The sequence below is a fragment of the Anomaloglossus baeobatrachus genome, chromosome 2 (assembly GCF_048569485.1).
Source record: "Anomaloglossus baeobatrachus isolate aAnoBae1 chromosome 2, aAnoBae1.hap1, whole genome shotgun sequence".
In the NCBI taxonomy this organism is placed as follows: Eukaryota; Metazoa; Chordata; class Amphibia; order Anura; family Aromobatidae; genus Anomaloglossus; species Anomaloglossus baeobatrachus.
The window spans coordinates 436,690,552-436,704,333 of record NC_134354.1 but is presented as its reverse complement, the minus strand read 5'-3'; the positions used below and the strand labels follow the sequence as shown (position 1 = coordinate 436,704,333).

Sequence of the window (13,782 nt, the reverse complement as noted above, 5' to 3'; positions counted from 1 at the left end):
TGTGTGTTCGGCTAATAGTTACCGTGAAGCGGTTGGTGGCAGCGAGTTGTGCCAAGGATTATTGTGGGGAGGCCAGTGAGATTCGGGGAGGTTTTATATATTCCGCCCGCGGAGGTCGGGGGAATATATACCCTACTCTCACTGGGGACCCTTCAATAATCGGCATAAGTAGTATAGCGGCCTCCTTGCTTATTGTCGGGCAATTCCATAATTGGCCTGACTATAAGAGGGGCGCTAGAGAGCGCGTCACGTGCTCTGTCTGTCGGTCGGGAGGTATAAAGGAGGGGTGACCCCCACTTGTTACCCCCCGATTGTGACGTACTGGTAGCCAGCGCGGGGGATTTCTGAGTGACCCCCCCGGTGGTTCGTGACAGTATGTCTCTATCAGTTTTGCACATCGAGAGACTGAAATTCTTGCCCATTCTTCCTTTGCAAATTGATGGAGCTGAGTGAGGTTGGATGGAGAGCGTTTGTGAACAGCAGTTTTCAGCTCTTTCCACAGATTCTCGATTGGATTCAGGTCTGGACTTTGACTTGGCCATTATAACACCTGGATATGTTTATTTGTGACCCATTAAATTGTAGATTTCGCTTCATGTTTTGGATCATTGTCTTGTTCAGGGGTGGGCAATTAATTTTCCCATGGGGCCGCATGAGAAATTGGGATGGTTTTAGAGGGCCGGACTAATAAAACTCAGTTCTATCCAATACAGTGGAACCTTGGTTAACAAGAACAATCCGTTCTGGGACTGTGCTTGTTAACCAAGTTACTCGTTCAGCAAAGCAAGATTTCCAATAGGAAATCATTGCAATGCAGACAATTCGTTCCACAACTTGTTAAATCTCCCATCCTGGTCCCCTATTGTGCCATTCCACACATGCACAAACACACACATTATGCTCACCTTACCTTCCGTTCCATCGCCGGTCTCCTGGGACTTGCTGTTCTCCGGTACGGGCTGTGTATCGGGATACCATAACGACGAGGGAGGAACTTCCGCTGCCAGAGTGCTGACGTCAAAGGCAGGAGCTGCTTGCCTCTGATTGGCCAGCGCGCTGCCTTTGAGTAGCGTCTGACAGTGGAAGTTCCTGATTCGTCGCTATGGTTGCCGATGAACAGCCTGGAGTGGAGCGGCGAACTACAGGACCCAGGAGGCCGGCGATGGAACTGAAGGTACACATATTATGCTCACCTTACCTTCCGTTCCATCGCCGGCCTCCTGGGTCTTGTAGTTCGCCGCGAGGACGTCGCGATGTACCGGCGAACTACAAGAACCATGAGGCCGGCGTTGCAACGGAGGGTAAGGTGAGCATAATACTGTATGTGCGTGCGTGTGTGTTTGTGTGGACTGCAAGTGCGGGTCAGAGCACGGTGGATGTACGGAACCAGAAGTGTGTGCGGTATTTTGCTCGTACAACAAAGCTTTCTCGGAAACCGAGCTACAAATTTACAGAAAGCTTTGCTTGTTAAGCGAAATTCTCGTTAAGTGGGTTACTCGTTAAGCAAGGTTCCACTGTACTGTATATAGTATATACACTAACCCTCCATAAACAAATAGTAAGTTAAACAATACAAAGATTCAATGAAAATATGGAGGTCAGTGGGAGCATACATACTGGCCCTGGTGGCCAGTGGGGAGCATACATACTGGCCCTGGTGGCCAGTGGAGAGCATACATACCGGCCCTGGTGGCCAGTGGAGAGCATACATACTGGCCCTGGTGGCCAGTGGGGAGCATACATACTGGACCTGGGGGCACAGGCAGGCAGCACTGTAGCAGCAGAGACGGAGGGCTCCTCTGGCTGCCTTCTCTGAGTCCCCTGTGTGTCTGCTTCTTCTATTGCAGGCACAGGAGGGACCTGATAAGACACAAGTGCTGGACTCTCCCCTGCTCCCCCCTCCTGCATGCACTCTGCTCTCTGCCTGCTGCTACTGGTGCACTTACCTCAGTTGCAGAACAGACGTTTTTGAAGTGGCCGCTGTGCAGATGAGCCAGTCACATGTGAGGATCCCTGGGTAGAAGGGGCAGGCAAAGGGGGCATGGCCAGCATCAACAGCAGCATGTGTCCAGCATTCAGAGGAGGCGTGGACGACAGCAAAAGGGGCGTGGCTAGCAGCATAGACTCCATGGAAGGCATCCAGAGACTGTGACCAGCATCCAGAGTAGCATAACTGGACGCAAGAGGGGGCGTGACCGGCAGACTGGGGGCATGGCAGCTGCTTATCACTGCACTGCGGGATACATAGCTCCCGGCAGTGAGAGCGGGGCTGAGGCATAGATCAGGCCATGCCTCCAACTCTGAGCTAAGATGGGCGGGCCTCTCACAGACAGTAGGCGGGCCGCATCCGGCCCGCAGGCCGCCCCTTGCCCAGGTCTGGTCTTGTTGAAAGACCACCACCATGTTTGACAGTGGGGATGGTGTGTTCAGGGTGATGAGCTGTGTTGCTTTTATGCCAAACATATCGTTTGGCATTGTGCCCAAAAAGTTTGATTTGGGTTTCATCTGACTAGATCACCTTCTTCCACATGTTTGGTGTCTCCCAGGTGGTTTGTGGTAAACTTTAAATGACACTTTTTATGGTTATCTTTGAAAAATGGCTTTCTTCTTGCCACTCTTCCATAAAGGCCAGGTTTGTGCAGTATACGACTGATTGTTGTCCTATGGACAGACTCTGCAGTTCATCCAGAATGATCATGGGCCTCTTGGCTGCATCCCTGATCAATCTTCTCTTTGTTTGAGATGACATTTTTGAGGGACGGAAGAGTCTTAGTAGATTTGCAGTGGTATGATACTCCTTCCATTTCAATATGATCGCTTGCACAGTGCTTCTTGGGATGTTTAAAGTTGTGGAAATGTTTTTGTAACCAAATCCAGCTTTAAAACTTCTCCACAACAGTATCCTGGACCTGCCTGTTGTGCTCCTTGGTCTTCATGATGCTATCTGTGCTTTAAACAGAACACTGAGACTATCACAGAGCAGGTGCATTTATACTGAGACTAGATGACACACAGGCGGATTATATTTATTATCATCAGTCATTTAGGACAACATTGGATCATTCAGAGATCCTCAATGAACTTCTGGAGTGAGTTTGCTGCACTGAAAGTAAAGGGGCCGAATAATATTGCACGCCCCAATTTTCAGTTATTTTTTACAAAAGTTAAAAATAAGTAATAAATTTCGTTCACCTTCACAATTGTGTCCCACTTGTTGTTTCTTCACCATAAAATTTAAATTTTTTATCTTTATGTTTGAAGCCTGAAACGTTGAAAAAGGTTGAAAAATTTCGCAAGGCACTGTAAGTTGCTGTTGATGGTGTCTGGCAGCGACTTATTTTCCTCTTCCTTAGTGAGGAAACATGCACAAGTTGATCGTCCACAGGCATGAGGTCAATCAAAATGCAAGTGAGACAAAAAGGGGGAGATAAGATAGTGCCTCTAGTAACTAGGTTCAGGCTTTTATTCATTCACTGCAAAGTTAGCTAAAAACTAAAAAAGTAAGAAAACTAAACACAAGAAGGCAGGCTGCTATGTAAAAATTGTATCCTGGTTGGGCTCCAAGACTAAATGGGGAAGACGTGCCTGCATATTCTCTGTTGGATGTGGCCTTTCTGGCTGTAGTCAATACTTTAGTGGGGCTCCTAGGAACTGCAGGTAATTGAAGAAGAAAATGAGTCAATTTACTAAACTTCACTGCAGGGGATGAATAGCTAATTGTCTGCAACTGAAATACTTGCTGTGCTCCGTAAAAGAAAACGTTACAAATTAATGAAAAACCACAATAAATAATACAGAACAATCCCTTCCCTAAGTACATTTGTACCTTGGATCAATGAGCTATGAAGGAAAAGCTTTGCGAAGATTTATAGAAGACACCGTCTAAGGCACAATATATATAATAACCACTGATAGAAAATGGTCTCGATGATACTTACAGCTTTTGGTGCAGCAAATCCTCCTGGAGCCATGCCTATACCGGTAGACAGTTCAAATAAATCATTGAGTCCACTACTGACCACCGCTGGGGTGGGTGATGGAGCAAAGGTGGCGGGAACGGAGGAAGGAATGAAAGTCTGGCCAACCTGTGCGATTATACAAAACAAAAAGGCTTTATGGAAACTTCAATAACTGATTAGTTCTATTAATACTAATAAAAGTTTAAGAATTGGAGACTATAGTATAAAATAGTAAAAATAATAATAAATTAAGGGGGTTCCTTTTTTCATAATTATGTGAATAAACTAGGATTGCAAGTGACATTTAGGCTTTCTTGCTGCCTACTTTGTACACTACTTTATACGGCTCATAGCACAGTGTTTTTTGAGGTGAACAAAAATGAGTTTTCCCGGTAGAAACCTCTTTGGGAGGATTTGGAGAAGATTTTCCATCCCCTGAGACCGGTTGGAAGCATTTTTCTCCAGAGGTATTTGCAACCTTGTGATTGGACAGTGCCTAGTTTGGAGCGGATTCTATCAGAAGGTGCTTCAAAAAATTCCCCTTCCCCCCACAAGCGGTTTTAAAAAATTTGAAGCAGAAAAAAACAAACCGTGTTTTCACGACAGAGATGAATAGGAAAAGTCTTTCAAGTGTTTTGTACATAATTTTTCTGCTTTTTTGGCGTGTACCGACACCTAAAACTCATTAAAAAAACTCCATGTGAACATAACTTAACCGTGTTGTTTGGAGTTTTGTTGCTACAGACTGATGTAAGGCTGCTTTCACACCTCCGTTTTTTCCTGTGCGGCACAATCCGGCGCTTTGCAGAAAAAAACGCAACTGTTTTTTTTTGCCGCCGGTTGCGTTTTTTTTTGCATAGACTTACATTAGAGCCGTATTGTGCCGCATGGGCTTGCGTTCCGTCCGGTTTTTGCCGCATGCGGCAGCCGGATGGAATGTTGCCTGGCACGTTTTGTTGTCCGGCAAAAAAACACGCATCGCGAAGCATCTGGCCGATGCGGCGCGACTTGCAATGCATGCCTATGGCCGCCGCATGGGGCGTCCTGCGGCACACAACGCATCCGGCCGCCGCATGCGGTTTTTTTCCACTGCGCATGCTCAGTAGCCTGCCGCAAGCGGCAAAAACCGGACGGGCCGCATGTAAAAAACGTATGCAAAGGATGCGGTACTGTCGCCGCATCCGTTGCATAGGTTTTAGAGCCGGATTGGCCGGCTCTGCTAAAACCGGATGTGTGAAAGCAGCCTAAGCTGTGAGATCATTTGCATTTCTTAGGATGTGTGCACATGTTGTCTTTTTGCGGCATTTTTTTATTGAAGATTTTCACATATTTGCAAGGAAATCCTGATGCCAGCAAAGTCTTTGAGAAATCTGAAGTGTTGTGCACACATTCAAGAATTTTTCCTTTGGCAGCATTTTCACCATCAAAAAGAATGAAAAAAAAGTACTAAAAATTGCATTAACCTCCCCCCCTCCCCCCTATGTTTTTGCAGCAGCATTTTTCCTGTCAGAACATGCAGATTTGGTGCAGAAATTTCCCCAAGGTGTGCTCATAGCCTTAGGCAGCCCTGCAGCAGACTGAGGTCAGTCCTAAATCTTCTAAGCCCAGAATATGGAACGCCACTCTGTAAATCTGTTGTGGGGGAGAGCATCGTTTTCGCAGGCAATCTGGCAGTTTAGTAAAGTCTATGCTGCTGTAGCCTCATTGAGAAGAGTGAAAACATTAACAGCCGCTACTTCCTGACTTAGACACATATCATTAGATACCAAAATAACGAGCAAGCACAAATTAGCGTGCAAGAATTAACTAATTCCCACATTACAAGGGAAAAAAATACAACTTTAGCCATAGGGACCATAATTATAGGTTTTAAAATAACACAAAAACACTACATTTAAAGGGGTTATCCGGTTACGAGAGGTTATACACTATTTGCAGAACAGATGATAACTTGTTGATCGTTGGGGATCCAACCAATGGGACACCCCCTTCCAGATTAGCAAAATCGGGGACTTTTATCCCTGTTAGGCCACACGCTGAGTATTTGGTCAGTTTTTACATCAGTATTTGTATGTCAAACTCAGTGGAACAATCAGAGGAAAAGTAGAATAGAAACACAGTACTACTTCTGGATTTTTCACACACTCCTGGTTTTGCCTTACAGGTACTGACCAAATCCTGACCGTGTGAATGTGGCCTTAGACTGGAGCAGCAGTGGGCATGTGCGACCTGTGCCTCATTCATTGCTTATTGGTCTGCAGCGCTCTGCGGTTGGCTTTTTCCGGAAGCACTATAGTAACAGAGTGGCGGTAAGGCTGCTTTCACACATACGGTTTTTGCCGTGCGGCACAATACGGCGCTCTCCAGAAAAAAGGCAACAGTTTTTTTTTTTTGCTGCCGGTTGCGTTTTTTCCCCGCATAGACTTGCATTAGCGTCGTATTGTGCCGCATGGCCTTGCGTTGCGTCCGTTTTTTGCAGGATGCGGCATATTTAGCCCATGCGGCGGCCGGATGGAATGTTGCCTGGCACATTTTTTTGTGCGGCGAAAAAAAACGCATCGCGACGGATCCGGCGCGATTCACAATGCAAGCCTATGGACGCCAGATGCGGTGTCTTGTGGCAAAAACCGCATCCGGCCGCCGGATGCGTTTTTTTTACACTGCGCATGCTCAGTATCAAGCCGCATCCGTCAAAAAACGGACGGGCCGCATGGAAAAACGTATGCAACGGATCAGTTTTTTTCGCCGCATCCGTTGCATAGGTTTTGAGCCGGATTGTGCCGCTCAGCACAAACCGGATGTGTGAAAGCAGCCTAAGGCTATGTGCACACTAGAAAAAGGATTTTTTTTAAGGAATTTCTTGAGAGTGAAGGATTAGCGCACCTGCGTTAAAAAAACACACCAATAACACACCTGCGTTTTTGGTGCGTTTTTACCGCTGGTTGCTCCCTGCGTTATTGTGCCATTATCTATGGCAAATAACGCAGTTAGCTGCAGAAAAGAAGTGACATGCTCATTCTTTTTCTTAAGAAAATCTACAGAAATAATTTTCTTAAGAAAAAAACGCAGTGTGCACACAGCTAATTTTTTTTGCCATAGGTTTTGCTGGGGAATGTCTGCAGAAAGGTTACAAGAATTTCTCAAGAAATTTCTGCAGCAAAAACGCGGGTAAAAACGCAGGTAAAAAACGCAGTGTGTGAACATAGCCTTAGGCTATGTGCCCACGCTAGAATGTCCCTGCGGACTTTTTTGCCTGAAAATCCGCGACTTTCGCGGCAAATCCGCACTCGCGGATTTGCCGCGGATTTACCGCGGATTTTTTTTTTTTTTTTTTCCCCATTCAAAGCCAAAAATCCGCACCAAATCTGCACCAAACAATTGACATGCTGCAGACTTTTCCGGATCAAAATCCGCGGCAAATCCGCAGCATGGGCACAGCATTTCCAAAATGCCATTGAAATGGCTTGGAAGTGCTGCTGCTGCAGATTTTCGGTAAATCCGCGGCAAAATCCGCGGTAAATCCGCGGTAAATCCTGTAGCGTGGGCACATAGCCTAAGAGTTTCCTGATCTGCTGATTGCTGTGGGTCCTGACCAGCAAGTTATCAGCTATCCTATGGATAAATAACTTATCTTAACCGGACCGCTCCTTTAATAAACAGCAAACACAGCCTTGTGTATCTCACACTGTTTCTTCTTTATTGCTGAGGCTATTGTGGCATATATTAGTGGTTAAAAGGCACAACTGGAAGAAAATCAAGACGTCTGAAGGAGGTCCATCTGTTTAACCCCTTCACCCCCGGCCACTAAAACACCCTAATGACCGGGCCATTTTTTGCAATTCTGACCAGTGTCACTTTGACAGGTTATAACTCTGGAACGCTTCAACGGATCCTGGCGATTCTGAGATTGTTTTTTCGTGACATATTGTACTTCATGTCAGTGGTAAATTTAGGCCGATATTTTTTGCGTTTATTTGTGAAAATTTAGGAAATTTGGCGAAAATTTTGAAAATTTCGCAATTTTCAAACTTTGAAAATTTATGCCCATAAATCTGAGAGATATGTCACACAAAATAGTTACTAAATAACATTTCCCACTTGTCAACTTTACATCAGCGCAATTTTCGAAACAATTTTTTTTCCGTTAGGAAGTTAGAAGGGGTCAAAGGTCATCAGCAAATTCTCATTTTTCCAACAAAATTTACAAAATAATTTTTTTTAGGGACCACATCACATTTGAGGTGACTTTGAGAGGCCTAGGTGACAGAAAATACCCAAAAGTGACCCCATTCTAAAAACTACACCCCTCACACTGCTCAAAACCACATCCAATAAGTGTATTAACCCTTTAGGTGCTTCACAGGAACCAAAGCAATGTGGAAGGAAAAAATGAAAATTTTACTTTTTAACACAAAAATGTTACTTTAGCCATAAAATTTTCATTTTTACAAGGGAGAAAAGAGAAAGTGCACCATACAATTTATTGTGCATGTTCTCCTGAGTACGCCGATACCCCATATGTGGTAAACATCAATTGTTTGGGCGCACGGCAGAGCTCGGAAGGGAAGGAGCGCCATTTGAATTTTTGAACGCAAAATTAGCTGCACCTGTTAGCGGACGCCATGTCGGGTTTGAAGACCCCCTGAGGTGCCTAAACAGTGGAGATCCCCCACAAGTGACCCCATTTTGGAAACTAGAGCCCTCAAATAATTGTTCTAGATGTTTGGTGAGCACTTTGAACACCTGGGGGCTTCACAGAAGTTTATAGCGTTGACCCGTGAAAAGAAAAAAAAAATTTTTTACCACAAAACGGTTGCTTCAACTAGGTAGCTTTTTTTTTCACAAGGGTAACAGGAAAAAATGCACCATAAAACGTATTGTGCATTTTCTCCTGAGTACGCAGATACCTCATATGTGGTGGAAAGTAATTGTTTGAGCGCATGGCGGGGCTCAGAAGAGAAGGAGCGCCATTTGACTTTTCAAACGCACAGACGCAGTGCACTGATCGGCCGCTGCAGGACGCACGGTCGGATGCGATAAAAAAAAGCGTCGGGGATACGTAAAAAAAAAAGTCACGCCAAAAATTGACCATGGATGCAGATACGTTATGTGCATCCCTGATCAGTGCTTGGCGGGATGCACGGACGGATGCGATACAAAAAGCGTCGCAAATACGGAAAAAAGTTACGCCAAAAATTGAGCAGGGATGCCGATCCGTTATCTCCATCCCTAATCAGCGCTCGGCGGGACGCACGGACGGATGCGATACAAAAAGCGTCGTGAATACGGAACAAAGTCACGCCAAAAACTGACCACGGATGCAGATCCGTTATCTGCATCCCTGATCAGCGCTCGGCGGGACGCACGGACGGATGCGATACAAAAAGCGTCGTGAATACGGAAAAAAGTCACGCCAAAAACTGACCACGGATGCAGATCCGTTATCTGCATCCCTGATCAGCGCTCGGCGGGACGCACGGACGGATGCGATACAAAAAGCGTCGGGGATACGGAAAAAAAAGTCACGCCAAAAATTGAGCAGGGATGCCGATCCGTTATCTGCATCCCTGATCAGCGCTTGGCGGGACGCACGGACGGATGAGGTGTAAAAATGGACAGGGGATACGGAAAAAAAAAAAAAGTTATACTCACAGTACCCAGAGGACTAGCAGGAGGATCACTGACCAGAAGAGCTGCAGAGGAACAGATGGCAGAGAGATGGACAGCTTTACAGGAACAGCAGGCAGATCAGCAGAATGCCCAGGAAGGACCCAGCGATGGACGCAGATGTGATCAGGCCGGTGAAGACAGGTAAGAGGACGTCGGGGGAGAGCAGAGGGGGAGAGCAGAGGGGGAGAGGGGGGGGGTGAGAGCAGAGGGGGGGGGTTGAGAGCAGAGGGTGGGGAGCAGAGGGGGGGTTGAGAGCAGAGGGGGGGGAGAGCAGAGGGGGAGACCGGAGAGGGAGCTGCAGAAGCAGAATAGAGATAATGGGGGAGGCAGTCAGATCGCGGGGGGAGCAGATCGGGATGTCGGGGGGGGGGGGGAGGGGTTGGGGGGAGCAGATCGCGGGGGGGGCTATCACGGCAGCGCGCAGGGGCACCACGGGAGCGCGCACGGGCTGCAAAGTGAGCACAGTACTCACGTGCAGCAGATCGCAGATCGCAACAGGGAAGCACATTGGCAGGGGGCAGATCGCGGCAGAGAAGCACATGGCAGGGGGCAGATCACAGCAGGGAAGCACATAGCAGGGGGCAGATCGCAGCAGGGGGCAGATCGCAGCAGGGCGGCACATCAGGGAGCATGCAGGGGCCATCACGGGAAGCGCGCAATACTCACGTGGAGCCGGAGCGGCGGTGACATCGGCGGCGGCAGCAGCAGCGGTGGCGTGGTACCACAAGTACCAGCCACTGCACGCTGCAAACATGTTGGGGGAGGGCTCGCAGGCCAGCACAGGCCTGGGGAGGGCGGCCACCGGCAGATCAGACCGCCCCACTGCACACTGATTGGAGCGATTGCGCGTCATAGCACGATCGCTCCAATCAGTGCTACAGGGGCTGGGGGCGACATGTTTGAGGTCCACCTATGATATGCTGCAGCAGCTGCGGCATCTCATAGCTGGATCTCACAGTATCGCACTAATTCGGGCATTATTTTTGCCGAAATTAGTGCGATCGATGTGGTTGGCGGTTCAGATTTGAACAGCCAATCACATCGATCGTCGATAGGGGGTGGCGATGCCGCCCCCCCTGGGGTCAAGCAAAGGTCCCCTGCTGTAAGAAACAGCAGGGGACATCATTTGAAAGCCGTTGCTATGGCCACGGCAATCAAATGAAGTTTAGGCCGTAAAATTACGTCCCTGGTCGTTAAGTCACGTTAAAATAGGACGTAATTTTACGGCCCGCGGTCGTGAAGGGGTTAAATAAGAGACTGGGAGGAGGAAATTCTACAAAACTAGTACAGGGAAAGTGATTTTTTAAAAAATACGTTTAAAAATTAAGGTGATAACCTGATAATGTAAATTTCCCTACTATTCCTCAAGGAATTGCCAGAAGAAAATGTATTTAAACCTAGTGGATGAACATCACAAGTTTTTCTATTTTTTTGGGACAGCAGGTCTTGTTTTTTTTACTGTTTCATGTCATTAGAATACAAGATGGAAAGCTACGTATTGGGAAACGAGCACATCTGAAATAAGCCATTTCCCTGCAGTCACCATTTATCAGTTACAGCTGAGCCCCGCTATGCCATCATGTGTTCTTCCAGTAGAAAAGGAATCTGGACAATGTCACATATGGGTCCTGTGTGCCATTCTATGAAAGCCCTAAATAAAATTACAATTCTAACATTCTTATGGAGTCACAATGGGTCGGTGCGGTTACTACTAAAAAAACCCCCCCCAAAAAAAACCCCATGATCTTACCGCTGGGCTTCCTCCAATTCCACCTCCAAGATCGCTACCCAACTGTAAGAGAAACAGTAATGTTACAGTTCCAGCAGGGATTGTAATCCAGAAACAATAAAAGTAACGATGGATTTCATGGCAGGTCTATTTAGAAAAACCCATTCAAAAGAACTGAACATATATAACACTAATCTGAAAATGCCATCTGGACTATGTTTAGTGCAGAAAAAGCACTAGCTGTCAACAAGGATGTACACACAAGGTAGCAATTTACAGGTCATTCTGGCCTCCTTACCCAGAGAACAAGAAAGAAAACATCTGTGTCACATCACACAATATTGCTCCAACTTTAATAGTCCACCCATTTGTATAGTTCATGTTTATGTTTATAAATGGCATGTTGTAATATGGTGCATGCAGTCTTTTCTTTTTACTATCACCATCTGAGAGCAACATAATGTAGAAGCAGAGACCCTGATTACAGACATGTGTCACTTACTGGGCAGCTTAGTGTAGTTTTGGTAAAATCACAGTTTTATCAGTAGGAGACCACTAGCGGACAAGTAAACCTGCTGCCAGATATTCAAGCATATTCATGATCTCTGTCTAACCCCGCCCCCCACCACTGATTTTCAGCTGCGTACTCTGTACATGGGCAGAATGCTGCCAATCAGTGGTATGGCCTGGGGTTATACTCAGTATTTTTCATCAGATAAAACAAAAGGTATTATCAAAATGACAGCAGGCGGCTATATCACTATAATAAGGATCTCCACTCACATTATGCTGCTCTCAGATGGGGGTAGTAGAAACCTGGTGACAGATTCCCTTTGAAGGGAAGTTGCCATATGGAAATGTTATTTCATCTGCAAGCTAAAGGCAGGAGGAGCTCATCAGATTGATATACATTTTTATGTGAAAGATTTAAGTAAACCCTGTATTTGATTCATTGAAATCCCTGATGTCTGTATTCATAGAAATCCAGTGAACGGTCCTACTCTGTGACTGAGTCTTCCATGTAGGACTGTGTACGCAGAGATAACTGTCAATCACTACTAGGACCGCCCAATGGACTCATGCAAACAAACACCAGGGAGCTGAATAAAATACAAGCTAAACTTATTATTATGCTCAGCTTCTCTTTCTCTATACTATTTGACAGGTTAAAGAGAACCGGTCATCAGGGTTATAGATTTATCTATACTATTTGACAGGTTAAAGAGAACCGGTCATCAGGGTTATAGATATTAAACTAAAGGTATGGCTATAATGGCGCTGTTAAACTGATTTAATAAATACATTTTGTAAAGAGCTCAGCCTGTTTGTTTTAAGTCATCATCAAATGTTTTGGTCCTTGGGGGTGAGACTGTAATGTGGGACTGTGTGGGGTTGGACTGTGGGATGGTGTTATGCTCTGCCACTGCCCCTCCGAAGCACCTGGTATTTTTATCCTCTGCATTACTTAAATTTTGCGCAGATTGATCTCTTGACTAGGGCTGAGCGGATCCGAACTGTAAAAGTCCGGATCCGCACGGTTTCAAAGATGCCCGAGTGCCGGACCCGGATCCTGGATTCCGGGTGCACGATCTGGATCTGGCACTGGGGAAAATAATTGAAAAAGAAATAAAAACAGGAATAAAACAGCGTTTCATTCTTACCAAGACCCAGTGTCATGGCAGCACACTGCTTCCGGGTCATGCATTCACTTTCTGTACTATGCATTGTATACACACAGCTTTGTGTTTTCCCCACCCACCGGCCGTCTTCTCGTCTGTGATTGGTTGCAGGTAGATGCGCCCCCAGCCTGTGACAATATCTGCCTGCCGTGCAGTCATTGCGGCTCAGTCATCGTCTGCACAGCCACAGGTCGTGCTCTATGGCCGCTGGCTATGTAGCAGAGCTGAAGCGGCGTGGGACTCGTGTGAATTACGCCGGACCTACAGGGTGTTTGGGGTTAATAGAGAGGTGAAGGAGGGTGTGTGTTTTGAACTTTATTCCAAAAAAAAGGATTTTTCTCTGTGTTTATTTACTTTCACTTATAGGTTAGTGTGATTCAGGTATCTCAGACGCCTGTGCTATCACACTAACCTAGAGTTTAGTATCAGCTGTGCACTGCTATTAACCCCTTATTACCCCGATAGCCTCCGCACCAGGGCAGTCGAGAAGAGCCAGTAAAGCACCGGGATTGTCATATCTAATCGATGCGGCAATACCGGGCAACTGCGGGCTAAGAATACCAGCCCCCAGCCAGCTTTATCTTGGCTGGGGATGAAAATTAGGGGGGATACACGTCTTTTTTTTTTTTAATTTATTTAATAAAAAACAAAATAAAAAAATTAAAAAAAAAGCATCACTGACACAGCCGCGCACACTTCTAACAGGAACGTGCATGTGTTTCTAGGTACATGCACGCTCATGTTC

The 13,782-nt window shown here is 46.2% G+C and overlaps 1 protein-coding gene across 2 annotated transcripts in view; it reads right to left on the bottom strand.

Moving 5' to 3' along the window:
• AP2B1 (adaptor related protein complex 2 subunit beta 1) overlaps nt 1–13,782 on the bottom strand; it is a 202,989-nt gene that overhangs the window by 44,355 nt on the left and 144,852 nt on the right. For both annotated transcript variants that reach the window (XM_075336254.1, XM_075336255.1), the window contains 2 exons: nt 11,380–11,421; nt 3,939–4,085 (listed from right to left, as the gene is read on the bottom strand). In XM_075336254.1, the coding sequence (XP_075192369.1) occupies nt 3,939–4,085; nt 11,380–11,421 (189 nt within the window). The remainder of the gene's footprint in view (nt 1–3,938; nt 4,086–11,379; nt 11,422–13,782) is intronic.